The following is a 27,369-nucleotide window of genomic DNA, read 5'->3' on the forward strand; positions in this document are numbered from 1 at the left end:
TTACTGCTAACTTCGAGACCGGAATTGGAGAGGGAGGGTTCGGAAAGGTTTTCCGTGGTCACCTAAACAATGGCACATCAGTAGCAGTGAAGTTGCTTTCTTCATCATCAAAGCAAGGATGCAAGGAATTCCAAGCAGAGGTTAGATGTGTTGCTACCCTTTTCAACTATAAGTTTGAAAGTTTCATCTAATGTTTACATGCTCATTTGCATATAAGATGACGTATTAATTATTTAAAATAATACAGGAGCAATCTTTGATGATCGTACATCATAAGAACCTTGTTTCTTTAATCGGTTACTGCAAGGAGGATGACCACATGGCACTTATTTATGAGTTCATGTCTAATGGAAACCTGAGGCAGCATTTATTTTGTATGGATGATGGTATCATGTATGTTTAGGGTGGAAATAGCTATGTGGTGTGCACAACAAACTTCAAAACAAAGACCAGACATCAGTCATGTAATAGCAGAAGTGAAGGAATGTATTGGAAGAAATGATGAGAATGTCCAAAGCGAGATGACCTCTTTGGAGCTGGCGTCAAACTCATATACGCTTCCAAAGGCTAGGTAGTGAGAGTTCTTTCGGACCAAAATTCGTTGGAATTGTAATTTCTTAAAACACATTTCAGTAGCATTCTATGGCTAGTATCTTTATCACCAAACTCTTGGTGCGTGCGTGTGTCTCTATGTGTATTTCAAATGATACTTTTAACTGCAAATTATCTTTGTAATATAATTTTGTATATTTCCATATCCGAATATATGTAGAATCATCAAATTTTGTTTGTATACAATGATTAAGTTTTGTTTCAATATGATATTCCCGGTAACATTATATGACACTGTTTGTTATGTTACGGGAATAAACATGGTAATATTAAAATGTTGGGTTATTGTTATATTTGCCCCCAAAGTCGCATCAAATTATTATTTTGGTATCTAAATTTTTTTTTATCAGTTTGATATTTAAAGTTTTGAAACATCGGACACGTTGACTCAACCGTTACTGCCATTACAAAAAAAAATGTCTCATATCATCCAATTTTATGTTTTTTTTTTTAAATAAGTGCCAAAAAATTACAGAAAATAAGAAAAATAAGATAAAATTAAGGAAAAATCTAAAAAAAATTAAAATCAAGAAAGACTCTAAAACTTTTATAGAATTAAAAAAACATGCTTTTCTTTCCAAAAAAACATAAAATACAAAAAAATATTAAAATGATAATTGAATGTAATCTATTCCTATTACACTCAACCAAACATACTGTAATTGTCTTAGCAATCCATCAATGGATATTTGGAAGGTATTGCTGAATAATGCTTTATGACTGACTTTGAGATAGCATTTGTGTTTTATAATTCCTGATTGATGTAAGAGATTACATCTTTTATTACCAAAATGGTAAAAATGTGTAGATTTGTGTGGAAAGATATTATGCATGCTCTAGTGAGTGTTAAATTTATGATCATATTTTTGTATTTGATTGAATTAAGTCAAATTGAATAAAAAATTTTGAGTTAATTGAGTTGATAAGTCTCGCTTTATTATTTTAACTTAATTTAAAATCTTTAATTAAGTTAATTAAAATAAAATTTGAAACAAGTTAAATAAATTTTTTAAAATTAAATTTAAAAAAAAGGACAAAATTGAAATCATATTATGACTAAATTTAAAAATAAACAACATAATTTTGATATCATATATATTTAAAAATAATAATTTAACACATAATAAAAACAAATTTTACAAATAAATTTAATATTTTGTAATTAACAGGCGGCATAAAAAAAACTGGTAAATACTATAGCAATAATAACAAAAATCAAATTGATACAAGTTGAATTTTAAAAAAGTATATATAATTAAATTAATATTTAAATTTCAATCACTTCAAAGTTCAATAATTAAATATATATATCTATATATATATATATATATATAAAATTTTAACCACTCTGACCAAATACTAAAAGTAAAACTTTAATGATTTAAGTTTAATATAATATCGCAAAATTAAACGAAATATCAAAAGCAAAACTCAATGATTGCTTTTATTTATCACAAAATTTTCAGGCCCAAGTTCATTTTTTAAACCACTCCAAAATCTCTTTTCATTATTTTAAATATTAATAATTAAATATATTTTAGGTTAATATTTATATATTGTAAATAAATTTAAATTTTAAAATATTTTATTATTTAAATAGAATTCAGGTAAAACCAAGCAAGCCGAGATAAAAAAATTTGTTCAAATTCAGTATAAATCAAATTAGGCCTATTAGATAGAGTAGGCTACTCGAATTCTGTATAAAACAAGAAAAGTTTAATTATTTTAAATTTCATCTTTTATTTTCATATTATTTGGATTTTTGTAATTTCTAAGTTTTAAAATGAAAATTCAAATCCAAATTATATCGAGATCCAAACAAAATATTTGGATTCAAAAATCAAAATTTAATTTTTTTATTTTATTTTGCATGAGTGATTTTGAGCATCACTTTTTATAAAGGTTTTAATTTCAAAGTTTAAGAAATTTGAATCCCCGAAACATTTTATTTTAGTAATAAATCAAAACAATAAATTTTAGTTTTCATTTCGGTGTAAATTTAAGTTGATACTAATTGTATCAATGTGTTTAAGTCCATTTTAGTATGTATCGATACTGATTTGTACAAATTTTAATATTTTAAACTAATTTTTAATATTTTTATTTTAATTATTTGTTCATAATTAAATTTAAAAATAAAATGTAATTATTTAATGAATTTAGCATAATTAATAATTTTAAAATTAATATTTTGATATGTAACAAAGCTATATTTACAATAATATTATATATATAAAAAATATTTAAAAATTTTAATTAATTCAAAACGATACACGGAAACATGTCAATACTAACATGTACTAAGAGTAGAATAAAAACACTACATCTATTAATACAATACAAATTATCTTTCTTTTGAATAAGTCAAATTTCCTATTCAAATTTTATTTGAAGAATGCTAATTGAGTTTTAATTTGGTTGGCATGGACATTGTTGCTAATATAGGATGACGTGAGTTTAAATATGCTGAAGCGCATTATGCTCTTATTTATGGATTGAAAAGGGATCATGAATTTGAATACATGTGTTCTCATTATAATTTATTTTTAATGTTATTAATTTTCTTATTTTCAAATTTTTTTAACTTAACGAAATTTTAATAACCTTAAATTTTCTAAAATAATTATTTATTAATATGCAATAATCACAAATAAGCAATTTAAAATGCTAAAAAAATTAATTTAATTTTTTACCGAAACACACTTAAAATTTTGAAATTATAGCGATGCATATGCATGGCTTTAACTCAAATCCAGAATCTATGAAAATCTATTTGGAAAGCGAAGGGATACCCTAAACTGCAATAATGAGAGACCACAGGCAAAGCTTTAATTCTACATTGAAAAACGGCCTCTATCCCACCAATTTCATTTCTATCCTCTAAAACCTGCTATTTACAGGTAATATATATATATATTATATAGCATCAGATTTATAACTCTAAATCAGATACAATTTATGTGTACCATTTTAGGGAAAAAAGAGAGTTTTTTTGTGTCCTAATATACTTCCCTATGGTTACATAATGATGTAAGGAATGAAGTTCAGTTCAGTAGTGGGCCCTTGGCTTGACTTGGATCCTCACTATACGTACATCTTTATCTACACCTTTAGATGATCTGTTCTGTTTCAACTAAATGATTCAAAAGATATATATTAAAGGTAATTAGAGTTTAGGACATTGATTCTAAACTCTAATAAAAAAAAGTGCCAAAGAGACATCTATTAACCTGGTAACCCACGTGGTCAAATTAAAGAAATTAATTAAGGAAGCCGCTCTGGAAAGTCAAGTGAAGATGCATTTTGTTGGATACTTAACCTTCTTTTTTTCTGTGAAAAGGTAATATCTTATTTGTATCTATCTATGAGAGGTGGATGAATTTCTTGTCTTTGTACCAAAACTACATTAAATAAACTTTTTTTCCCTCTGTATTTTTTGCAAAATAACTCCTGCACATGCAGTTGCTCTTTCGTTCCACACCATGAACGTCACTGCTCTTTTATTATCATCCCAACTACTTTTCTTCGTTTTGATTAAATACACACACAATTTCATAAATGTAAGCTTCTCCCATTCATTCATTTTATGACTAAACAGAGATTTTAAAAAGGAAAAAGAAAAATCTTAAAACGAAAAACAAAAAAATGGTTAATATCTATCTGTAATGTACGACATGAATGATAATAATATTCATTTGAACTACTCTCATTTATTGGACTTTATCAACCACCATCTTCCTTCATTCATCACATGCTAAGTCTCATTCCGTCGGCTTATAAGGCCTAACTCAGTGCTCAAAGCTTCCCCAATACTATCCCCTGGTGAAAGTGAAAATGGAGGTTTACAGCAGAAGGCTAATGGTTCTGGTGTTTGCATTTGCACTAGTAAGCATAGGGTACGCGCAAGAGTCGAACTCGACCACTCTGGTTCCAGCAATACTGACTTTTGGTGACTCAGTGGTAGATGTGGGCAATAATGATTATCTCCCCACCATCTTCAGGGCTAATTACCCTCCTTATGGGAGGGACTTCGCCAACCAAAAGCCTACTGGGAGGTTTTGTAATGGCAAGTTGGCCACTGACATCACTGGTAAGTAGAAGATGGTAGTCAAATTTCTTCCTTTTTCTTTTCTTTAAGTAGTTCAAATGAAACTAAAGTTTGATATTTTGACTGAAACTTGCAGCTGAAACTCTGGGGTTTACTACTTATCCACCAGCATATCTAAGCCCTGAAGCATCAGGGAGCAACCTTCTTATTGGAGCCAATTTTGCTTCAGCTGGATCTGGCTATGACGATAGAGCTGCCTCTTTGAACGTGAGATTTTGATCCTATAAGTTTGAATCTCAGCATCGTAGCTTTGCAGCATAACTTCTAATTTTCCCTTCTTTTTGAATGTCATTTTTGCAGCATGCTATCACGTTGAGTCAGCAAGTAGAGTATTTCAAGGAGTACCAGGCAAAGCTAGCAAAGGTAGCTGGTAGTAGCAAGTCAGCAGCCATCATCAAGGATGCACTCTATGTATTGAGTGCTGGAAGCGGTGACTTTCTCCAGAACTACTATGTCAATCCTTTGGTTAACCATGCCTATACTCCAGACCAGTATGGCTCTTTCCTTATTGATGCCTTCACAAGATTCGTCCAGGTACATACTGTTGCTTGTATTCTAGGAGTGAGTCTCGGATACAAGTATGTATCTGACACCAGTATGTTCAATTTTTTATAAAGTTTTTCTTTTTTTTCATATATATTTGGTTGATAAAAACAGAACGTGTATGGCTTGGGAGCGAGGAAAATTGGTGTTACTTCTCTTCCTCCGTTAGGTTGCATTCCCTTAGCAAGAACATTGTTTGGTTACCATGAGAAGGGATGTGTGAGCAGGTTCAATACCGACGCTCAGCAATTCAACAAAAAGCTCAACGCAGCAGCAACCAATCTCCAGAAGCAACACCCTGATCTCAAGATTGTGGTTTTTGACATTTACAAGGCCCTTCTTGATGTTGTTAATACCCCTTCAAACTATGGTAAGGGCAGAGTTTTTCCATGTTTTAGTCTAGTGGGTGAAAAAAGAGATTTCTTTAATGGTGAAGAGAATCGATATTATGTAACCACTGCAAATGACTGTTTTGATTTGGTAGGTTTCGTAGAAGCGACGAGAGGCTGCTGTGGCACAGGGACTGTAGAGACAACTGAATTCTTATGCAATCCGCATACACTGGGAACTTGTCCCAATGCCTCCCAGTATGTGTTTTGGGACAGTGTTCATCCATCGCAGGCTGCTAATCAGGTCCTTGCAGATACATTGATTGTTCAGGGCATTCCCCTCCTTTGATTCGCCAGGACACTGTGTCTACTTGCCATTTTTAAACTGTACTAAGCTTTGTCACTACTCCTTTTTCTATTATCTTAATCAAAAAGTGACTCGTATTGTAGAATCTTGTATTTGTAGTTAAACCTTCCTTTTTCCTCAACGTATATTTCTTTTTAGATTATTTACAATTCCTAAATGTATCTTAGGACCAAGAAAATGTGATACAGCTACAGTGTTGGCAAAAAAATGAACAACAAAGAAAAAGATGTTGAAGGAAATAAGAAAGAAGAAAACTGTTTTTTGTCCCTTCTAATTTTGGATACAGGGAAAATATATTCCAGACAACATATAACACTGTCTTATGCATAAGCAGCAAGTGATTGGCAAAACTGAAAAGCTACCTAGGCAAAGAGTAGGCATGTTAGGAATGTCTAATGACACCGGCTAATAGCTCAAGCAACGGGCAGATTTAGGGTTGGTAAAAGTAACAGCATCGGTGCTAGTCCTGGCATTTGCCTCCTTTAGCACTTGGACTGGCTTGTCTTTAATGGCCAAGGAATTTGGAGAATTAAGTAGCTTGAGTACATCAGAGTTCATCTCCAACAGCACTCCTGATACCTTCGCGGTGTGTTCTGGCTGAGTGATAGAGAGCTTATTACAAAGCACAATATTAAAACGAAACAAAAGAAACATTCTCCTAAAAGAAGTCTACTGGGAACTGAAATTGCAAACCTTAAGATTCTCTACAAATGGGTGAGTTAGATTTTCATTGTTTTCAGAGTTTCCAGGGGATGTTGCTGCAGTAACAGGTTCGATAGCTGCTAATGCTACCGAAGAGTTTTCCGCAGGTTCAGACCTTTTGTTCCCCTTCTTTCTGAAACCTACTTTCTTACTCCCAGAATTGACATGGTCCAGCTCTCGGAGCCGAACATTAGAGTTATATGTCATAGACTGTAACAGAAGGGAATAAATGGTCAAGTGGAATCCAAGCTTAATCTTGTTGGAAAAGACAAAACCAATCAGTCACACAAGTAAACAAACAACAAAAGAAAATGTTATACAAAAAACGTGCTATGAAATTCCATTAGCAAATATCAAGAATTAGAAATTAAAAATCTAAGGGAAAAAATGGTAGCTCATACATGCTGTTTGTACATGCATTCTCTTCTGATCCCAGCAATGCTCGGGTGCACGTGTCTCATTTGATCCTGTTGCAATTCAAGAATAATAGTCAGAACAGAGATGCAGAAAAAAAGTCTAGTTTCCAAGAAAAATTAGACATGCTTACATATGAGAAGTTTTGTTGTTCATCTGTTGTTGATAAAGGATACTGGCCCACGTTTGTAACAAAATGCTGATATAAGGATGGCTGGCACAGGAGAGGGGAGACAGTAGGGCAAGGGGGGAAATTGAAGTAAAATGAGTGAAACTGAGGGGTACCACCATTGCAACTAGATTGATATGAGGATTGTATTGGGGTGTTTTGCATAAAGTAGTACTGCAATTCCTTGCAGCGATCCTCTTTACGTTGAGCTACTGCTACGTATAAAAACTTTCCCTCAAAAAAGGTTCCTAAGCAATTTCAACATTCAGATTAGTAACAATAAACTGTTCCTCAAAAGAAATCGAAACTTGAACTATTAGGACAAAGGAAAAAGGACATGGAGAACTGTCTTACCATTAAGCCCATGTAAAGCTGCCGTCGCTTCTTCAGGAGAGGAAAAGCACACAAAGCCAAATCCCTTACTCCTTCCACTTTCAAGGCGCATCACCCTAGCTGAGGTTATTCGTCCAAAGCGACCAAAAACTTCTTGTAATCTTTTGTCATCAATGGACTCATTAAGGTTCTTCACGTAGAGATTCGAAGCCTTCAATTTCTCAAAACGGCAGTTGAACACATCCTTGTACTTGTTCTTCAATAGCTTTGTCCTTTCAGCCTTCTTCTGAGCCCTTCCCACAAACAAATTCTTTGAACCTGATCAACAAATCAATTTCATATGTGTACCTGATTACAATTTTGGATGAACTACTAAGTTTTAAAAGGTAAAAACATGAACATGATCATTCATTTTTACCAAGTTGTAAACCGTTCATAGCCTCGAGAGCCTTCTTAGCATCATCTGGGGATTGGAAGTTGACAAACCCAAAACCTCTTGACATCCCATTGCCATCCTTCATGATTACAACACTGCAAACCTTCCCATATCTAGAAAACATTTCTTTAAGAAGATCCTCTGTCATGTCATCAAACAAATTTTTCACATAGAGATTAGTGAACTTTTCTTCTTCAGAAGTAGTTGTCCTCTCGCTCTTCCTGACAAATTTGGCCACATATCTGCCAAGGAAGTGCAACAAACAGAAATTATACTGAAATCCACAATAAAAGTCTAACAGTTAATTATACTATACAAGGATAGATAGTCTTACAACTTCCTCCCTTCAAGCATAGTATCATGGAGTGCGGTCATGGCAGCCATAGCTGATCCCTCTGAATCAAACTGTACAAATCCAAATCCTTTACTCTTGCCATTTTCTTCAGCGATTTTACATGAAAGAATAGTCCCAAAACGGCAGAAGACTCCTTCCAAGCAAGCGCTGCTTATAGAAGGGTCCAGGTTTTTGACAAAAAGATTACCGATACCAATCTTTCTTGGAAAAGGATCTCTCTGAGACCACATTATCCTCATTGGTTTCCCCTTTAGGTCAGTGTGGTTTAGACAAGCGAAAGCTTTACGTGCTGATAAAAAACAGAGGATAAACATTAAAAACACCTCAAGACCTCAGCTGAAAAACAAGATTTATTAAAGAAACCAGAAATACAGAGGAATGGAATTACATGTTAGAAAAAAAAATACCCATCACATAAAGGGGCAAGAAAAAACTTAAGCAAAACACTAAAAAGGGAAAGTTCGCAATAAATAGACCAAACGGAGCAAAAAGAATGTCTATAGATTATGCACAAAACAGAAACACGCAAAATTGGAAAAACAAGACATGAATGATAGATAAGAAATCTGGAAATCGTAAAACTAGCCAAGAAAATAAATCGTAGAAGGAAAAAGGAAAGAAAAAAAAAAGAAAGGGAAACAAGCCAGGAACTCAGCAGAAAAAATGAACAACGAAGATAACACGGTTAGTTGAAGAAAACAATATGAACCAAATAAAAATTTATGGGAAATGCCTTCTTTTTTAACCTAATGAAGTGAAATCCATGTAAAGAAATAACGTAAACACTTTAGAAACAGAGAAAACAGAGCATAAAAGAGCTTTTGGAAACTCTTTAAGAGTAGGAGTTCCAAGAAACGAAAGCATGCAAGAAAATAAACGAACTAAAGAGAGACAAACAAAAAAGAAACCCAAATTCTTAACATGAAACAAAAATGAAGGGGGGGAAAACAAAAACTTCAAGAAATTTGAGAAACAGAGGTTTCTGAGAAAAAGAATGTAAGAAAAGTAAGAGGAGGAAATAAAAGATACCATGAAAATGAGAGAAGAAGTTGATGTAAGCGTAACGCAGAGACTTCCTAGTACGGAGGCAACGGCAAAGGCGAAGAGAAGAGACGGGAGCAATAGCAGAGAATTTGTTAATGAGGTCAGTCTCAGTAACGTCCGGGTCTAAATCACCCACGTACAGTGAAGCTCGTTGAAGAGAATTCCACCCTCCTCCTGCAACATTCGACGACTGTAGTGGCAGTGGAAGAGACGGTGGCTGTGCTGCTGACGCCATTTTGCTTTGATTCGTTTAGTTAAACCCCGAGAGAAAGAGTGAGTGAGAGAGAGAGACGAAGGGCTTTTCTGGTTATAGTTGGTTTCGTTCTAACGGTGAGCTGTGTAGTAGTACGCTACGCTATATATTGATATTTTTTGGATTATTTGTTCGTACGGCTTCCTGACGCAATTTAAGGTTTTCTTTTTTTTCTACAACATTTGGATACTCGCTTTCTATATTGACACGTGTTACTTACTGGGGTTTTAACTTTTTCTTAACAATGCCCATCTTCATTCGAAATTTAAAAGATTTAGGATAAAAATATTAAGTTTTAAAAATAAATTGAGATAAAAAATTAAATTTATTTAAAATATGAGTCAAGTTTAATGTTGTTTTTGCTTGACTTGTTTTTAATTTTATAATATTTTATTTTATATATATATATTTTGTAATTTAAAATATATTAAAAAAATAAACTTATAGTATATAATTCTATTTTGCACATTAAAATAATGATAAGATGATTATATAAAAAAATTCAATAAATAAAAAATATATAAAATATTAAAATATTAAAATAAAATAAAAATAATTTTTTAAAAAATATTATTAAAAATAATATTGATGGACATAAAATAAATTTAAGTTAATTTTTTACAAATATGGACGAATTTAATTAAAATTTTAAACTGATACTTTGAATTAGACTTAAACAAACATAAAATATATTAATATCATCTTAAACCAGACCTAAAATCTATCCGATCCATAAATACCTCTAGATTGATGAAATATTCTTAAGCTTCTCAATTTCATAATAACTGAATCGGAATCAAGTCCACCCTGCATGAACATGAAATTTGTTAATACTTTTTACAACTTACAAATTTGGTACTTTAAAAATTCACCATCAGCTTTCCTATTTATCTATCTGCTCATTTTTTTTTTCATTTAATGCTTTTGCATTTGTGCGCAACCAAAAAACAACCACCTCATAATTAGGAAGGATTGAGAATATATTGTCTGCATTTTCCAATTATAATTCGCATAATACTTATTTTACCTTCTTCCCGATTATTTTTAAGTAATTCTAAGTGTTACGTTTAAAAAAGTAGATATAATTAAATTTTATAATGAAATTATTTAAAAAATATTTTCTTAGCTCTAATTTAATTTTACTTATCGTTTTATTATTAAATTTGTATTATTTATCAAATCGTTTCAAAATAGATGAAAATTTTTGTTGATTTAACATTCATACGTATGCTACATTAATAATTAATTAAAATTTAAAAATAAAAATATCGTTTATAATTTGTATACTTCTTTAATAATTTTTATAAATAATTTTATAATTTTTTAGAATATTTTAAATTTTAAAAAATTAATTAATTATTTACGTGATATATATTATATTAAGAAAATTAATAAGCCGTTAATTTATCCATCTATTTTTGAATGATTTAATAAACAACATAAATTTAATTGTTAGAAGATAGAAAAAAATTAAATTAAAATTTAAATGATATTTTTTTTTGTAAAATTAATGGATCAAATGAGCCATTATATCAAAATTTTGTAAATTAGATTCTAATATCATCCTAGTGCTACTTTTTTGAATGTGATTTATTCTTGATGATGAAATACGTCATCTCAATCAAATAAACTTGAATTTAATAATTTACACTGCTTAAAACTATTTTCCAATCTAACTAGTACGGACTTTAAAATCATTTAGTTTATTTTTTTCAATTTCCATTTTTTATAAAGGGAAAAATAAAAAAATTTAATTAATTAACTTTTTTTTTTCAATTTTCTTTCTTTTAATTTTTCATCCATAGTTTCTTCCTCTCCCAACACCACCGTTCACAATTACCATCATCTTTGTTCCGCCGCTCAAAACCCCACTCAGCATCGTTCACACACCTCCACCAGCGCCATTTTCCAACTGAATCTCCAGTTCATTTTCATCACTGCTAAGCAACAAACTTGCATCTTTGAGCTTATTCAAACATTTTCTAGCTTCTTCCAATGTGCTAGCATTCATTGCTATTCTCAAACTCAAGCTGTGTCTTAGCAAATTGGATACAAGAATGTCAGAACCCTGGGGTAGCATACCCACCAAACCCATTGCCCCCTAACAGAACCACGATACCCATCTGCCATCGCCCCCTATCCCTAATAGAACCCACTTTCCCATTGTTGAACCACCACGCCCAAAACCCTCATTGTTACCAAAAACCCCACAATACAATAAACTAAATAGAACAAGACAATAAAACTAGCAGCCAAAAAAAGACAAGTCTTAAACCCGAGACCAAGACTAGATTGTCGGAGGGTTTCCAGGTGTCCGTTCGACAATCCGAACGGTAAGAAGAAAGAGTTCAGCGAGAGGAAATATATACTAAAAAATAGAAACAAGGAAGGTCAAGGCTCAAGGATGGATTTCGAGGTTTTCAAAGAGTTTTTATGAGAAAACAAATTGGAAAGAAGGGAAAGAGAGTAGTATTTTGGAGCAAAGCGGATTGAACGGCGTTGGACAATAGTGACGGTGATGATGATGAACGATGGAAAGAAACTGTGGAAAGACAATGAATTGATTAAAATGTTTGTAGTTTTATTTTATTTGAAAGAACAATAACATGGGATTTTTATCCAAAATATATTGTATTTAAGTATAATCAAACCATTGATAAAACAATAAAAAATTAATTTAATTAAAAGATAAAATATTATATTTAAAATTGGACGTAAATTAATTGGTGGGATTGATAAAAACAAATGGTGTTTTTAATTTATCGTTTCTAAGTTGAAGTATAGTACGAGTCGGGAGTAGCCCAAGTATGAATCCACACATTGGCGGGGTGTTTTCCTTTTTATCTCTCTTGCTGTTTCAATTTCCACTAAAACCCTAAGCTAAACCCTGATTTATGGAGAAATAAAACCGTCCTGCTCTCCCTTCCCTTTCCATTCTACTTCACGGCTTCTCTTATGCAGATCATAGAAATGAAAGTGTTGAGATCAATTTACTACACCCATACTCACTTCCTTCATCGCAATCTCTCCAGAACCCCTGTTTCCCTCTCCTTATTTTCCCGCCATTTCCATTCCTCCAATCCGCGCTTCTCTCTAAATTCCCTGGAAACCGATGGGACCCAAAGAGCACCGCATGCCTGGACCGCCTACGAGGGACTCACCCCCGACCTTTCTACGCCTACCAACAGACACAAAGGCATTACCCAGGGTAACGAGTCGGCTTCAGGAGACGAAACCGATGCGGATTTTGAGACCCATAGGACTTATGGGAAGGCAAAAAATGCTAATTTGAGCGATGGAGACAAAACCCAGATGGCCAAAAATGCTCGTTATATCCCCAATGAAAACACTGATGGGATGAGTCGAAAGAAGGCGTTCTCGGTTAATGGGTTGGGATTGGGGGACATAGTTGGGAATAAGAAGAAAGGAAAAAGTAGAGTTAAGTGGGTTTGTGAGAATTGTGGGTACTCAGATGGACAGTGGTGGGGAGTTTGCCGTTCTTGCGATTTTTCCGGGACGATGAAGAGGTTTTCGGAAGTGGAGACTAAGAACAGAGGGTTGGAATTTTCGGAAACTTTGGCGCGGTCTTGGCTACCAAAGGATACAGGGGATGTGGAACCTGTAAAATTGATTGATGTTAACAGTGGGGTTAAGAAGACGGATTACCGGATTCCACTGTGGGTTCCCCCCCCCCCACCCGAGAAAAAAAATGTTAAAGGATTTGATTGTGCTTAGTTTTGTATTGATATATGTTTTTTGTTTGGTGATATGTAGGTTTGGACCCTTTGGAAGTGAAGTTGCTAGAGTGCTTGGAGGTGGCCTTGTTCCTGGTCTGCATAATCCCCGTGCTGATTAATTTTTCGATTATTGCTTCAAAAAAGTTTGAAAAAGAAAGAAAGAAAACATGACAGTGTGATCCAATTTTGTCTTTAACTAATTGCTTAAAATTGATATATTGAGTTCATAGTGGAAGCTTATGTCTTATTTCTTGTGTGCATGTTTTTCCTGGTTTACAGGTTCCTTGGTTTTGATTGGTGGTGATCCTGGTGTTGGAAAGAGCACCCTTCTGTTGCAGGTAGAGTTTTTAGCATTTGGGGTGTTCACGCTTCTTTGTTCTGGATTTTTTTAAAAAGAAGGTTCTTCTGTCATCAACTTATATTCACATTTTTTAATTGGTAATACCCATCTTATACTGCTAAGTCCTATCCTTCCTTGAAAGATGGCTGCGCTAATTGCTGAAGGGCATGACTCTGGTCAACCTACTTGTGTTGTATATGTATCTGGTGAAGAGGTTAGTTTTGGTGCAGCCTCACACTCATCTATCTATATTATCACGCTCAACTGTCAAAGCTTTACTAGTTTATAGTTGTACATATAGATGAGTCATTGACCTTAGCACTATAATCATTGTGCCTGTTTTACCACGTGCATGATTTATTTGGTATATAGAGAGTTAAATCTGTGTCTGGGTTCCTCATGGCAGAGTGTTGAACAAATTAGCAGCAGAGCCGAACGTATGAAGATTGGAGCAAATGAACTTTACCTTTATGCTGGTACTGAGATTGAGGTAAATGATTCTGGTTAAATGCTTATAGTTGAGAAATATTATTCATAACTTTTTCCCACGTAATTTTTCTGTCCACATCTTCCAAATTGAATGAATGTTACTGATTTACTCTAGTGAAAATGAAATCTACGATTTTCCATGTACAGAGAACCAGTTGGTGAATCCTAAAATAATTGGTGGATTTGCTACCTTTCAGGACATATTGACGAAAATTCAGTCCCTCTCACCACGGGCTCTAATTGTTGATTCAATTCAGACGGTATACTTAAAGGAAATTACCGGAAGTGCTGGAGGTCTCTCTCAGGTTGGAATATTTTCTCACCATGACCTTTATGGAGTCCCTTAATCTTGCATTACATATGGAAATGTTTTACTTCTGAGTCTTATATGTTTCAAGTAATTGGCACTACTTATAAACCATTTTCCCTTGGTAATATTTTGTTCTTCCTCAAGTAATCCTGCATTTTTCAAATAAAGTCCAACCAGTTTCCTTTTTAAGGTGTTAGGATTAACAATATATGTGTAACTTTTAGGGAAGGGGAGGTCAGCATATTTGCTAAGTAGTGACACTAGTTAGTCAATGACAGGTCAGGGAATGTACATCAGCTTTATTGCGGTTTGCAAAGAAAACCAACATCCCAGTTCTTTTGGTAAGCATAAAGTTCTTACTCTCAAATAGGCTGATTTACCTTTTTTAAAAATATATTTGTTTAACTTGTTAAATGAGATTTAGTGGTTTGATTAATCTAGAGATAGTTTTTATGAATGTGGTTTGGATGGCTCTTAAGCGTTTCTCTTTTTGGCTGTTCCTTTATTTTAGCTGTTTGAAATCTGAAATTTCCTATAACATTGCTTGGCTTTTTGTAATTTTAGTTTTTATGCATGTGGTTTTGGATTGATTTTATTTTAGCTCTTTTATTTCTAATAGAAGTGTTTGATGCGTTTTGGCTTTGAAACTGCTCATAAGCTGCAAAAGTGAGATAAATACTGGTTATTTATTTTTATTGCTAAGCTTTTTGGTAAAAAATGGAAAGGAGATAAGATGGCTGATCATCTGTAAGGAAAAGAGGGATGTGAAAGAGTTAGGGATGGAGAGGGTTATTTCTGAGAACATTCATAGTATTTGCAGAATTTGGCCATAAATTCGGTTATAACACTTTGTTTCTATGAAAAAGGTGCTCAAGTAGTTTACCTCCTTAGTCTTCACTTCACTTTTAGAAATATTAAAAAATTGTTGAATGAATATGTTGCACAAGTAGCCTGATATATGTATCATACTGAATTTTTTTCAGCTCTAATTTTATCCAGTCACACTATTGGTTCTCAAGTCTACTTTTCTATTCTTCTAATCCTTTTTTATGATGTCAGGCTGGACATGTAACAAAATCTGGTGATATAGCAGGACCTCGTGTCTTGGAGCACATTGTAGATGCTGTCTTATATCTGGAAGTTGGTACCTTTGCCTCTTTTCTTTCACTATTACTAATCTTGTTGTCTTTGTGTGGATTTCTTTCTTTATTATATCTCTCATTTTCTTAATCTTTGTTGAGCTTATTCCCCCCTTCCATTTTTTAAGAAGAAATCTTGTAAAGTGGCATATTTTGGTGCTTGTCCATATTCAATAGCTTGTCTCTCGGGGAACCTGCATAAGTAAAATGAGCATTCATATTTCAATAAATATCTGCCTTTTTATGGACTTGCAAAGTATTTGCAGCAAAAAATGGAGAAAATTTAGCACGGATTTTAGAAGGGAGAAAAGTTCTCTTTTTTTTGAAATAGAGTGAAATCCTGACACAAATCTACAGGTTATTGCAATTTAGGACTGTTTTTTAGTGCCCTGTTATTATAAAACAGAGAAAATAAAGCATATTTAAATAGTTCATTGTCGGTTGTTAACTCAAATCTAAATAGCGTAATGTTCCTCAACTTTGCAAAAGTTTGGATGCATTCTCTTTAATCTTCATGGATGATGAATAGGATGCTTCTGTTTTCCAGGATATTTGTATTAAAATATAACAGATTAGATTATCTTTTTTTTTGCTTAAATTTGTAATTTTGGAATTGTTGAAAGTTTCTTATGCTGATTGCAACCTATTGTACTATTTTATACTCTTCAAAGATTTGATATATTTCATATTTCAGAAGTAGTATGCTTTGCTCCACAATTTAGTTCTTCAGATCATATTCTTTGGTTCTGATAACACTTCAATCATTTCTAGGGGGAAAAGTGCTCATCACATCGTTTGCTTCGATCTGTGAAGAATCGTTTTGGGTCAATTGATGAGGTACCAGTGACCGAGATACTATTCTTTTTGTTTCAATTTTAAGATGAATGACTTGAAGATGCTCAACTTGATTGTATCCTATCATCATCATTCTTTTAGTTTTTCTGTGTTAAAGATCTTGTTAAGGGTTTGATTTATTTCTACTCAAAATATTTCATGTGAACCAATCACTGGTTTTTGTCTTGATGGGCTTACCTACTATCAGCTAGGAATATTTGAAATGTCACAACTGGGACTGCAAGTTGTTTTAAACCCCAGTGAGATGTTTTTAAGTGACCAGAACTCTGATTCGGAGTTTTTAGCTGGACTTGCTGTTGCTGTAATTATGGATGGATCTCGGGCTTTCCTTATTGAAATTCAGGTACTTTCTTCTTTTGCTTTTTTTCTTTTCTCATTTGCTTCATGTTTCTAACAATGTTTTGTCATCCAAGAGTTTTGACCCTTTAGTGAATGCAAAGGGTATAGGCTCTATTCTTTTGTTGACTATCGAGTAATATATTTAAAATGATCATCTGGAGTTCAGGAGAAGCAGTGAAGTTAAATAATTATACTTTAGATTTTCTTCCCTTGCGTGGGGATTATGATATATGAAGGATAGTTTATTTTTATCATGTACTTCTAGAATTGCATCCTTTATTTGTTGAAATAAAATATCATTGGTTATTTCCTCCATATAACTGTAACTTTCAACTGGGTTCTTTCCTTCCCAATCCTCCCATTAGAAGGATTCACTAAATACGAATTTGGAAGGTTTTGTGGGGTTAGTTTTCAAAATCCATATACCAGTGAAGATATTACCTCTTATTACCTTCCATTTCTGTCAGTGGAGCTTTTGTACATTAAAAAAACTGCCCCTTTTTCTTTCTTTAAACAAGTGTTTTTTTTTCTCAGACCAGTCCTTGGACATTAATAGTACCAAATTGAACCACAATCCAATTCAGAAACAGCAGCATAGTTAGTGATTTGTGGTAAAACAGGTCTAAACAACTTGATCTCTTTCCTTACTGGAGTGAATATATATGGGGGAAAATCCTTCTGTGTTTGGAGTAGGGTTTCCTGGAAGATTTGGTAGAAAAATGTTTTCTTGCAAAGAGTTCTTCAACGAACAAATTAAAACATTGCTTTGAAGCTCTTATTTTACCAAGAAGAGCTATGATTGTGTATATTTATGAAAAATGAATCTGATGACGTTTGCTTGTATTAGATTGTAAATCTTTAATTTTTTCAGTTTATTGTTGATGGTTTTTAGCAAGCATTGAAAAGGGTGAGGCATACAATAAATACATGAGACATTGAATAAATAAAGGGGAAACTTTCCAGTATTCTTTATAGCCATAGTTTTGCTATGCTTCTTGTTAGTATCTTTGTCCAACAAATGATGTTAATGGACTTCTATAATCATGTTTAGGCCTTGTGTGTATCTAGCTCAACGGTTTCTAGACATGTGAATGGAATCCAAGCAAGTAGAGCTGACATGCTTATCTCTGTAAGTGCTATTTCATTCTCCTGTAAACATTTCATCTATATGCCTTGAAGTTTGTCTTTTTCAATACGTTACTTTTAATTATGTAGATTTATAAGTTTTTTCTGCAGAAGAATGTAGTTGTATCTGATGTTGTATCCTGTGATTCCTAGTCTCGTACCTCAATTGAGGTAGTTAAATGCTCATTTTCTCACTGCTAGTCTCTGTCGTCATGTTCTGGTTTATTACTTTAATTGCAATGCTGGCAGATCCTTTAGTAAGATAATGAGGCCAACCTTCAAATGTTCCATAACCTCAAGGCTAGGCAATTGCCCACTTATTAACATGTAAGAAATTTGTCAAATATAGAAGTTAGGAGTATTACTCTGAAAGTATCCCTCTTTTATCTCTGCTGGCAAGCATTGCTAAAGGCTTTCCTAAATGTCAATCATGAATGAAAGTTGAGGAATGAAGTGCTCTGATCAGGATGTGGATAATTTTTCTTATTATGAATCTCGGAAGTAAATTCTCTTATAATTAATTTAATAGTTTAATATTAGCTGAACAACTTAAATTACTTGACTTTTCAGTTTTCGTCATCTGGATTAGGACTTTTTCTTTGACATTGGCATTTAAGTCAACTCATATCAGAAAACTCTCCTCTCCTCTCCTCTCCTCTACTCCGGGGGGCTAGGACTGGAGACTTATTTTCATATTACTCAAAAATATATCAGAACCATTTAAGAGTTATTTGTTTTATTCCTTTATACTTTCTTCTCAAAAATTAGGCTAATCAATTGCTATAACTTGAGTATGGAATCAATCATATAGTGTGCTTTTACAATTTTTGGTAACACTGATATTACTATCCTGCTTTACAAGGTTGCAATTCTGTATATTTTACTATCCTGCATTTACAAGGCTGCAATTCTTTATTGACTCTTTTAATATAGGTCCTTGCCAAGCAAGCTGGTCTAAAGATCCAAGAGAATGTAAGTTACTATTTTACTGTTTGTCTTTTATGGTGTGCTCTCCAGTTCTGGTTTAAAGTTCTTTTCCTTCTTCACCCTTATCAAAAGAGATTGTTAATTTTGTTTGATTGTGATCCATTGCGTTTTTAGTGTGTTTTGTCAGTCATTGTCAATATGTTGAAATTTAACTTCCATTTTGCAGAGTATGGTGACCATGTGGTTCTTTTAGTTTTAGAAATAGATGAATTAAACTTTGTTTAATTCTTAACCATTGTTTTTCATTTGTTAGAGAGTATGTTTGACTATGTGGTTCTTTTAGTTTTAGAAAAAGATGAAATTAAACTTTGTTTGACATAAGTTGCTCCGTACTTCTTTGCCATTGTATTTAATTTTGTTTAATTCTTACTCCTTCATCCAAGTATGGTTTATATTCTTTATTAGATGTTCTTTCTTATAAACTTGTGTAACTTTAGTTACTCTTTCAACCAGGCTGTTTTTCTAAATGTTGTCAGTGGAGTATCATTGACAGAGACTGCTGGGGATCTTGCAATAGCAGCTTCAATTTGTAGCAGGCATGAGTTTTTCTTTTTATTAGATGATGGTTCTAGAATATACATTTTTACTTGTTTCTTTATTTCACTTCCATTATATCACATGTCTGGTTCATATAATAACGTGGCTATGTTCCATTTTATTAGTAATGACACCATAGTATAGTACTTGGTAAACCAGGCCCTCAAGTTCCTGAACACAGCATCTAAACAATTTATCTTTACCTGTTTATTGCGACAAATTCTTGATATATATATAGAGAGAGATCTAAATTGATAAGCAAGCATGTTTCTCATGTCTTGATCAGCTTCTTAGAGTTTCCTATTCCCAGTGGAGTTGCATTCATTGGTGAAATTGGCCTTGGTGGTGAGCTTCGCATGGTAAACATTTACTTTCCCTATTACGACAATTACCTTGTCAATCGCCCCTTTTTTATTTTGGGGGGGGGGTGGGGGTGGGGCAGAGGCAGTGTTACTTAAGTTTGCCTATGCTGAATCTCAAATTCTATTTTCTAATGAAAACAGGAATCTAGTCTTAGAAAATCTATTTTATACCATAGTTGATGAACTTTGATATTGTTTGGAGGGTAGTGTTGTTGAGCTGAAATGCTGAAACTTTTTGGTACTGCATTGACCAGTGCGGCTATCATCTTTTATTGTTCGGTTAACTTGAGGCTACTAAGAAGACCCAAGTTCAAGCTATTTTTCGTTCCTTCACAGACCCTACATTGACAGGTGCAAAACATTGTTTTGTTGCTTATGATTTAGGTATCAAGGATGGACAAAAGAGTAAGCACAGTGGCAAAACTAGGATATAAGAAGTGTATAGTGCCCATGTCAGCTAAAAAATCATTAGCAACTCTGGATTTGGGGGAGCTGGAGATTATTGGCTGCAATGATTTGAAGGGGGTCATCAATACAGTGTTTACTAAAAATTGAACAGAGTTTAGCAAGCATTGCTTCACAAATTATGTAAAATATATTAGATCTGTATGCTTAAATTTGTGATTTGTGAGTGTAATGATTCCCCAGGAACAAACAAGGTTGGAGGTAGAACATGAAAAATTGTTAATATAATTATCACTAGGTTGTGTTCTTATGTTGAAATCAAACTTGTTGAGTTGATAATATTTGCTATAAATCTCCCGTATGTAAGCTGCTAGTTGCCTCCTTTGTTAAAGGATGTGTAATCTCAATATATTGCTATAAGGATTTTGGTTTTCATACAAGATGTTCTCTTAATGATAACACTAACAAGAGAAAGACCAAGCTCCTCTCACTGTAGCCTATTTTAACGCTAACGCAGGAGCGGGACAGTATTTTTCGTATTTTATGTGATAATTAATTATTTTTTTCGTATTGAGTACAAAATCAACAGCGAAGCTCGCCCATTAACGCATTCCTCATCTACGTGAATGAATATATATATATAGTATTCTTAGAAAAAAATGAAAAGTAGTTTTTTTTTTTTAAAATTTGTAGTTTTCCAAAGATGTTTTTCCCAAAAGAGTTATTAAATTAATTTTTAAAGTATTATTGTATACAAATTAAAATACTGATATTTTTATAAATATTAACTTTATTTTTTTAAAATAAATTTTTAGTTGAGTTGAAATTGCTCCGGTCAATAGCAAAATTCCATTAACTATAAATAAGGTTAAAATATGTTTAAATTTTTGTACTTTTCATATATTTAAAATTTGGGTTGATATAATTTGTCCGTTGAACTTGTTCAAAAGTACTTAGTTGGTATTTGAAATTTTTTATTTTTTAAATTACAAGAGGAAGGCAAAGCTAAGAAATTTTTTTAATTTATTAATTTATAGGTTAAAGATACTCTTTTTTTTATTAATTTATTTAAATTTAAAGAAAATTTAAATATTTTTTAAAAATTTATGCTCGTCACATAGCCTACTAAAAAGTTACCACATGCCAACACTAGATTGGCTATTAGTGCCACGTCAACACAAACAAGAGATGTTAGTGCATAGGTACCAAACTTGGTGATGGAATACAAGTTCTGGTACCAAGTAGGTACAAAAAGAAGTTAAGGTACCAAGTAGGTACTTTTGGACAGATTTAGGGTGCAAACTACATATTAACCCTTAAATTTTAGTCTATTTGCTTTTGTTTCAAGAAAGTTTGTCTTTTACTTTGTGGATTTAAAATGTAAATGCTATTGTTAACATCATTAAAAATTCTTATGTTAAATTCAGGTTCATCGCACCACTTTTTTTACATGATGATCGAGTAAGTATTTTTTATTTCAAAATGACACATTATTGAATTTAACAAAAGAATTTTAACCATGTAAAGAATTGGATTTGAATTTAAAAATTTTAAAATTGAAAAAACTAAATTCCAAATGAAAAAAGAATACATGAACTTTGAGCATATTGTAACCTATATTTAATAAAAGTAATTGAACACACGAATGCATGTTATCTCTCAAACGGTCAGAGTGTGTTAGTGGTGCGCAAGTGGGATGATCGACGTGCAATGGTGCCAAGCAAGTTGAATGATCAAAGGCTTGTATGAATTATTTTTTTAATAAAAAATACATTGCCAATGTACCACATATTAACCCTATTTATATTTATATGGAAAAATATTTGATACACTACTAGGTTTTTAGACTCCACAAGCGGGATTAGGAGGTTGAAAAATATCCTATAAAGATTTAGTAACATATATAATAAATAAATATTCTAAAAAAACACATGTTTAAAGTTATTTGTAGAATAAATACCAAATATTAACACATTTTATATTACTTTACTATTTTTTAGGGTTAAATATAAAATTGATACCCGAACTTGCCCACTTCTCCTAGTTTGGTACTTATGATTTTTTTGTCCTATATTAGTACTCGAACTTTTTTTTTGTCCATCATATTGGTGCTCGAGCCTAACGCCATTACTTTTTTGCTAACATGGTAGCACTGGCCATTCGTGTGCCGCCATGTGTCGCCCTCTTTGGCTGCAAACCGACCCCCTTTTAATTATATTTCCTTTTATTTTCCTTTCACCGTCGTCTTTTACCTCACTTCTATCTCTTTCGTTTTTTCCTTTCACCATCTGTTTTATTTTCTACTTGACCTCTTTGTTTTCTATCTCTTTTGTTTTATCTGTTCATAACACATCTTTAGAAGGAAGAAAACAAGCAAAAATGTCTTCTTCAACAAACAAAAAATCAAGTGCTCAAAAAAGAGTTTTGTACTGCTATTGCGGGTTAAGGGCTCCCGTTTGCAACGCGTTTACTCCACGAAACAAAGGAAGAAAATTCTTTGGGTGTGTGAACTTCAAAGAGGTAAATTAGGGTTTGTGTTTTGGTCTGCCATAGCTAAGTGTGCGACAAACAAAAAGTTTTGTGATTTTAGTTGAAGATATTGTGCAATTTTTTGTATTGACATTTTGTTGCAATTTGGGTTGAAGATATATTCTTAGAATTTTAATATTCTGATTTTTTTGAATATTAGGGTTTTGATTTTTTCTGGTGGGTTGAAGGTAACAATGATGGGACGAGTTCAACTATAAAAGAATAATGATGCATAATCGATGAAATGATTATTCAAAATAAGATGTTATTGATAGAGAATAGGAAATTAAGACTTGAGAACAATAAGCTCAATATTGATGAAATGCAAAGAATGTGATTGAAGGTAACTCATTTGGAGGAGAAGATCACATTGTACAAGGCTAAAAATGTCAAGGAATAATGGAGTAATAGTTGCTTATAAGATGTTAATTGTATCATGGATGATTTTTTGGGTTATCTTGCTTGTGGATTGTGAAATGTATTTGTTGCATTAGTTGTTAAGAATGAATGAATTAAATGAAAAAACTTTTTATTTTGTTGTAAAAAAATCTACATATACCAAAATTGAGGTCCATGAAAAACACATGTTTGAATAGAATCATCATATAAAGGATTCTTGGACATGCAAAATTAGATTGACATCAACAAAATACAACCATGAAATTATCCATAGTATGCTAACTAACTGACTCTAACTGGGAGGTATAAACAACAAAATAGAATCCATAACTCATCCACGAAATCAAATTAACATCAATAAAACATGTTTGCTTAGGATTCTAGACTCAACATGTAACACCCCCTAACTTTAAACCGTAGCTGGAATAGAGTTACGGAGCATTACCGAACCTATCGGACAATTTACATAAAACACCTATGTTTAACCAATCTAAACACATTTAAATATTGCTCAAAACTTGCTAAATTTACACATTTTATATATTATCCAATACTCAATTCTAATTACTTATCAAATATTATCAAATAAATCAAATTCATACTAAATTAGTCAAATCTTATTATATACCATTACCAAAATCTAAATCTACTTATTTCACTTTTACATTCACCATTCAGAATAACACACATAAGATACCCTAGGTACATGCCATTATCAACAATTAACACGCTTTACCTTGTTGAATTCGGGATCGGCCTGGGATGCTGATTCGACATTCTCACTTTAATTTAACCTGCGCACGAAAATAAACCGTACGCTAAGTATGAGTATACTCAGTGGTATTTCTATAATCCAAACGCTTAATAAAATAAAATATAACAAACACTTAAAATCATATAACAATCATGACTATTCAATTATTTAATTCAGAGATAAATTTATTGTAACTTGTTGACACCATTTTTTTGATGAAAACGGGGTCGACTTGGATTTAAAAAAAAGAATGAAAACGGGAGTCGCCACCAATCCTTTTTTGACGAGGTGTGATCGGGTCACCTCAAAAAGTGGTTGTTTTTAATAAATGATTTAATTTTATTAAAACAACGATTTTGGTCTACGAAATTCAGAAAAATGAGTTCGGGAGCCGGTTACGCACGAGGAAGGATTAACACCCTCGATACGCCCAAAATTGGTACCTAGTTGATTAATTAGTGTCTTAGTGTCGAAAATTAAAAATTTGAAGAGTTTTAAAAAATACGATCCTTAAAAGAAAATCTGATATCGTGAATTGAAACATAAAATTCTCTTGTTCCGAAGGAATATCACATCCAGCACGTTAGGACACGATACTCTAAACCATCGAAACCAAGATCACCTTATAGTTTAATGAAACCATACTTTGAAGCTTTAAGAGGATATTTGGCTATTTAGTCAAACGAGAAATCGAAACCCAGCACGTTAGGGCACGTTTTCTCGAGTTTCCAAACACGAAATATTGCCTTATTTAGAAAAATTTTCCTTTTGGTGTTTAGTGTCAATGCTTGACAAAACAATAACGAATACGACAAGGTGAGCAAAGTAAAGTGAGTAACAACAATGCAATAGGCAAAATGAAATGACGAGGCGATTACATAAACAAAGCATACAAATAAATAAATAGAACTAACATTTAAAAAAGGCACAAGTGTACACGAATAAATAAACAAACACCAAATAACAATGATGACAATAAATACAATTATGTAAAAATGTATATGCATGTATAATTTAAAGCCATAAAATAAGAAATGCATATAAATTATAGAATATGAAACATAGATAAATATATACATATATATAAAATCGGTAAGTATTATAAAAATAAAAATGTAAATGTGTTTATATATATTTACAAATTGTGATAATATAAAATATATGTATGTGAATTATAAAATATGTGAAATATACAAAAAGCATTTTTAAGAATATAAAGAATATATATAAGTATGTATGTGATGTAAAATATGCATAAATATATGTAAGTATATAAGAATTATGAAATATGAAAAATATATTTAAGTATGTATAAGTACGTATATATACATATATATGAATTAAGATGTATGTATTTATGCTTATACCTATGTATACATAAAAATATGAGATATAAAAATATAAAAAAATATATTTATAATAAATGAAAAGTATGTACGTAAATATATTATAAAAATGTATCAACAATTTGAAATTATGAATATTAAAATATTTTAATATAAATAATATATAAGATGATGAGATATATATTTAGCGATATTAAAAATCCATATAACATACATAGAACATATATAGTATATGCATACCTTAGAAATGATAAGAATGATAATAAAACTATTTCTACACTACATAAATACATACACGTATATATATAAACGACAGTATATACAATATAATATTAGAAAAATATATATAATAGTGTAAAATATAACTAATAATATTAAAATATATACAATGATAATATATATAAAAGATATATGTATATATAATTATATAATATAATATTAAAATATAATAATACGATATAAAAAACATGACACAAATAAAGTATAGTATTAAGAACACATATATAATACATGAAGAATATACATAATACTAAAATATTTAGGTAATATATGCGTATATTAAAAACTAGTAATAATATTACCGAGGTATATACAAATATGTCAAGTATATATACGTATTATAAATATATAAATATATAACAAAGCATAAACTAATAAAAATAATAATAATAATAATAATAATAATGATAACATTGGAATATAAAAGAAACAAACATAAGATTAATAAAATATTAGAATAAAAATGAAATAAAAGTATTAAATATGAAAATATATATATATGTATACACGTACATAATAAAAATATATACTAATACATAATAGTAATACTAATACTAATAATACTAATAATATAAAAATAACAAGGATATTTAATAAAGATATAAAAATAAACGAAAAAAAAAGACTAAAATTGAATTAAAAACAAAGTTGTGGGGCCAATTTGAAATGAAAACAAAGAAAAGGGACTTAATTGTACGCGCGTGAAACGTTGGGGGACCGAAACAACAATTATTCCTTTCCATTAAAACGCAGCACATTGGCGGGGACTAAATCGAAAAGCGCGAGAAATTATAGGGCCAAATTAAAAACCATAAGAAACTTAATTGTGAAGCATCAGAAAAGCGGAAGGACTGCGCGCATAAATATCCCATTCAAATGAAAACACGCGGATCCTCTGCGGGTCGGGTTGGATGGGTCGGGCATGGCCAAAACGACGTCGTTTTGGGGCTTAAGTGTAGCCCCCAAAACGACGTCGTTTTGGAGGGCTATATAAGGCCTAAACTAACCAAAAAAAATCATTTGGGGAGAGGGAAAGAAAAAAAAAGAGAGAGGGAAGAGAGAAGGGAGAGAGAAGGGAGGGGGGAAGCGGAATCCGGCCAGGGAGGCCGGTCACCGGACGGCCACCGGAGGCTTGCCGGCGCCGGCGCCGGCCACCGCACGTGGTGGCCGGAAAAGGTAAAAAAATTTATTTTTTTGTTTTTTTTTATTTTTCGATTTTATGTGTATATATATGCTAGAAATGAGAAAGAAAAAGGAAAAAATGGATTTAAGAAGATAATAGAGAAAAACAAAATCACCTTCCGATTTATATTTTCGTTCCTTGTTTCCTTTTTTTTGTGTATTTTCTCTGCTTTTTGTATTAAAATGCCAAAAAAAAAAAGAAAAACCCCCCTGAATACAGTGTTTCATTCGGCTTTTTATAGCCTGTTTTGTTACACACTTTGTTATTATTTTACTATTCTTGCTTCTGCTTTGCTTGTCTGTTGTTCTTGCAGGGCATGGCCGGTGTTGGTGGTGGGAGTGTCAGACGGTATGGGCATCGTGGGGGCGAGGGCGCGCATGCGATGCTGGGGGGCAGACGAGGCTGAGCGGCGCACATGGGCATAGGGCTGCTAGGGTTTCTGTCATTTTTTGATTTGGGCTAGGGTTTATTTTTGTTGGCCCGTTGGGTTTGTTTAGTTAGGGTAGGTTAGTTGGGTTTTGGGGGTGGGCCAAAATTGGCCTGTACAGCTGCCCCTCTTTGCTTGTTGTCGTGTAACGAGAACAGAGCA

General features: G+C 32.3%; 3 protein-coding genes across 6 annotated transcripts; 2 read left to right on the top strand and 1 right to left on the bottom strand.

The window, feature by feature from the left end:
* Positions 1-4,232: 4,232 nt before the first annotated feature.
* Positions 4,233-6,080, top strand: LOC107897359 (GDSL esterase/lipase APG). Its single transcript, XM_016822798.2, has 5 exons — positions 4,233-4,702; positions 4,797-4,927; positions 5,021-5,254; positions 5,378-5,633; positions 5,748-6,080. The coding sequence occupies exons 1-5, from the start codon at positions 4,447-4,449 to the stop codon at positions 5,939-5,941; spliced, it is 1,071 nt and encodes a 356-aa protein (XP_016678287.1). The 5' UTR covers positions 4,233-4,446; the 3' UTR covers positions 5,942-6,080.
* Positions 6,081-6,167: 87 nt separating this feature from the next.
* On the bottom strand, positions 6,168-9,775 carry LOC107895718 (polyadenylate-binding protein 6). 3 transcript variants are annotated; one of them, XM_041079734.1, is made up of 8 exons: positions 9,398-9,775; positions 8,348-8,657; positions 7,996-8,255; positions 7,599-7,895; positions 7,209-7,492; positions 7,063-7,128; positions 6,653-6,871; positions 6,168-6,571 (listed from the first exon to the last, which is right to left on the bottom strand). In XM_041079734.1, exons 1-8 carry the CDS (start codon positions 9,645-9,647, stop codon positions 6,365-6,367), a joined length of 1,893 nt encoding a protein of 630 aa, XP_040935668.1. In that variant the 5' UTR covers positions 9,648-9,775; the 3' UTR covers positions 6,168-6,364. The 3 variants fall into 3 exon arrangements, with proteins under 3 accessions (XP_040935668.1, XP_040935669.1, XP_016676440.2); XM_041079735.1 differs by having other exon boundaries at positions 6,168-6,552; positions 9,398-9,774; XM_016820951.2 differs by having other exon boundaries at positions 6,168-6,556; positions 9,398-9,772.
* Positions 9,776-12,416: 2,641 nt separating this feature from the next.
* On the top strand, positions 12,417-20,608 carry LOC107897358 (DNA repair protein RadA). 2 transcript variants are annotated; one of them, XM_016822796.2, is made up of 15 exons: positions 12,417-13,342; positions 13,440-13,495; positions 13,682-13,740; positions 13,885-13,956; positions 14,149-14,232; positions 14,429-14,536; positions 14,820-14,882; positions 15,601-15,681; positions 16,452-16,517; positions 16,723-16,878; positions 17,926-18,003; positions 18,933-18,971; positions 19,440-19,522; positions 19,810-19,882; positions 20,270-20,608. In XM_016822796.2, the coding sequence occupies exons 1-15, from the start codon at positions 12,621-12,623 to the stop codon at positions 20,438-20,440; spliced, it is 1,911 nt and encodes a 636-aa protein (XP_016678285.1). In that variant the 5' UTR covers positions 12,417-12,620; the 3' UTR covers positions 20,441-20,608. The 2 variants fall into 2 exon arrangements, with proteins under 2 accessions (XP_016678285.1, XP_016678286.1); XM_016822797.2 differs by lacking the exon at positions 13,885-13,956.
* The last annotated feature ends 6,761 nt before the right edge of the window (positions 20,609-27,369 follow it).

This window comes from Gossypium hirsutum, chromosome A10 (genome assembly GCF_007990345.1).
Source record: "Gossypium hirsutum isolate 1008001.06 chromosome A10, Gossypium_hirsutum_v2.1, whole genome shotgun sequence".
Lineage (NCBI taxonomy): Eukaryota > Viridiplantae > Streptophyta > Magnoliopsida > Malvales > Malvaceae > Gossypium > Gossypium hirsutum.

Bases quoted from the DNA above. Each gene is read 5' to 3' on its own strand.
- LOC107897358 (XM_016822796.2), top strand. From the start codon at position 12,621: ATGCAGATCATAGAAATGAAAGTGTTGAGATCAATTTACTACACCCAT. The intron at 16,518-16,722 runs GTACCAGTGACC...ACCTACTATCAG, and splicing joins GTTTTGGGTCAATTGATGAG to CTAGGAATATTTGAAATGTC. The intron at 18,972-19,439 runs GTAAGTTACTAT...TCTTTCAACCAG, and splicing joins GTCTAAAGATCCAAGAGAAT to GCTGTTTTTCTAAATGTTGT.
- LOC107895718 (XM_041079734.1), bottom strand. From the start codon at position 9,647: ATGGCGTCAGCAGCACAGCCACCGTCTCTTCCACTGCCACTACAGTCG. The intron at 7,129-7,208 runs GTAAGCATGTCT...GAATTGCAACAG, and splicing joins AACAACAAAACTTCTCATAT to GATCAAATGAGACACGTGCA. The intron at 6,872-7,062 runs GTATGAGCTACC...CTTCTGTTACAG, and splicing joins AATGCATGTACAAACAGCAT to TCTATGACATATAACTCTAA.
- LOC107897359 (XM_016822798.2), top strand. From the start codon at position 4,447: ATGGAGGTTTACAGCAGAAGGCTAATGGTTCTGGTGTTTGCATTTGCA. The intron at 4,703-4,796 runs GTAAGTAGAAGA...TGAAACTTGCAG, and splicing joins GTTGGCCACTGACATCACTG to CTGAAACTCTGGGGTTTACT. The intron at 5,255-5,377 runs GTACATACTGTT...TGATAAAAACAG, and splicing joins CCTTCACAAGATTCGTCCAG to AACGTGTATGGCTTGGGAGC.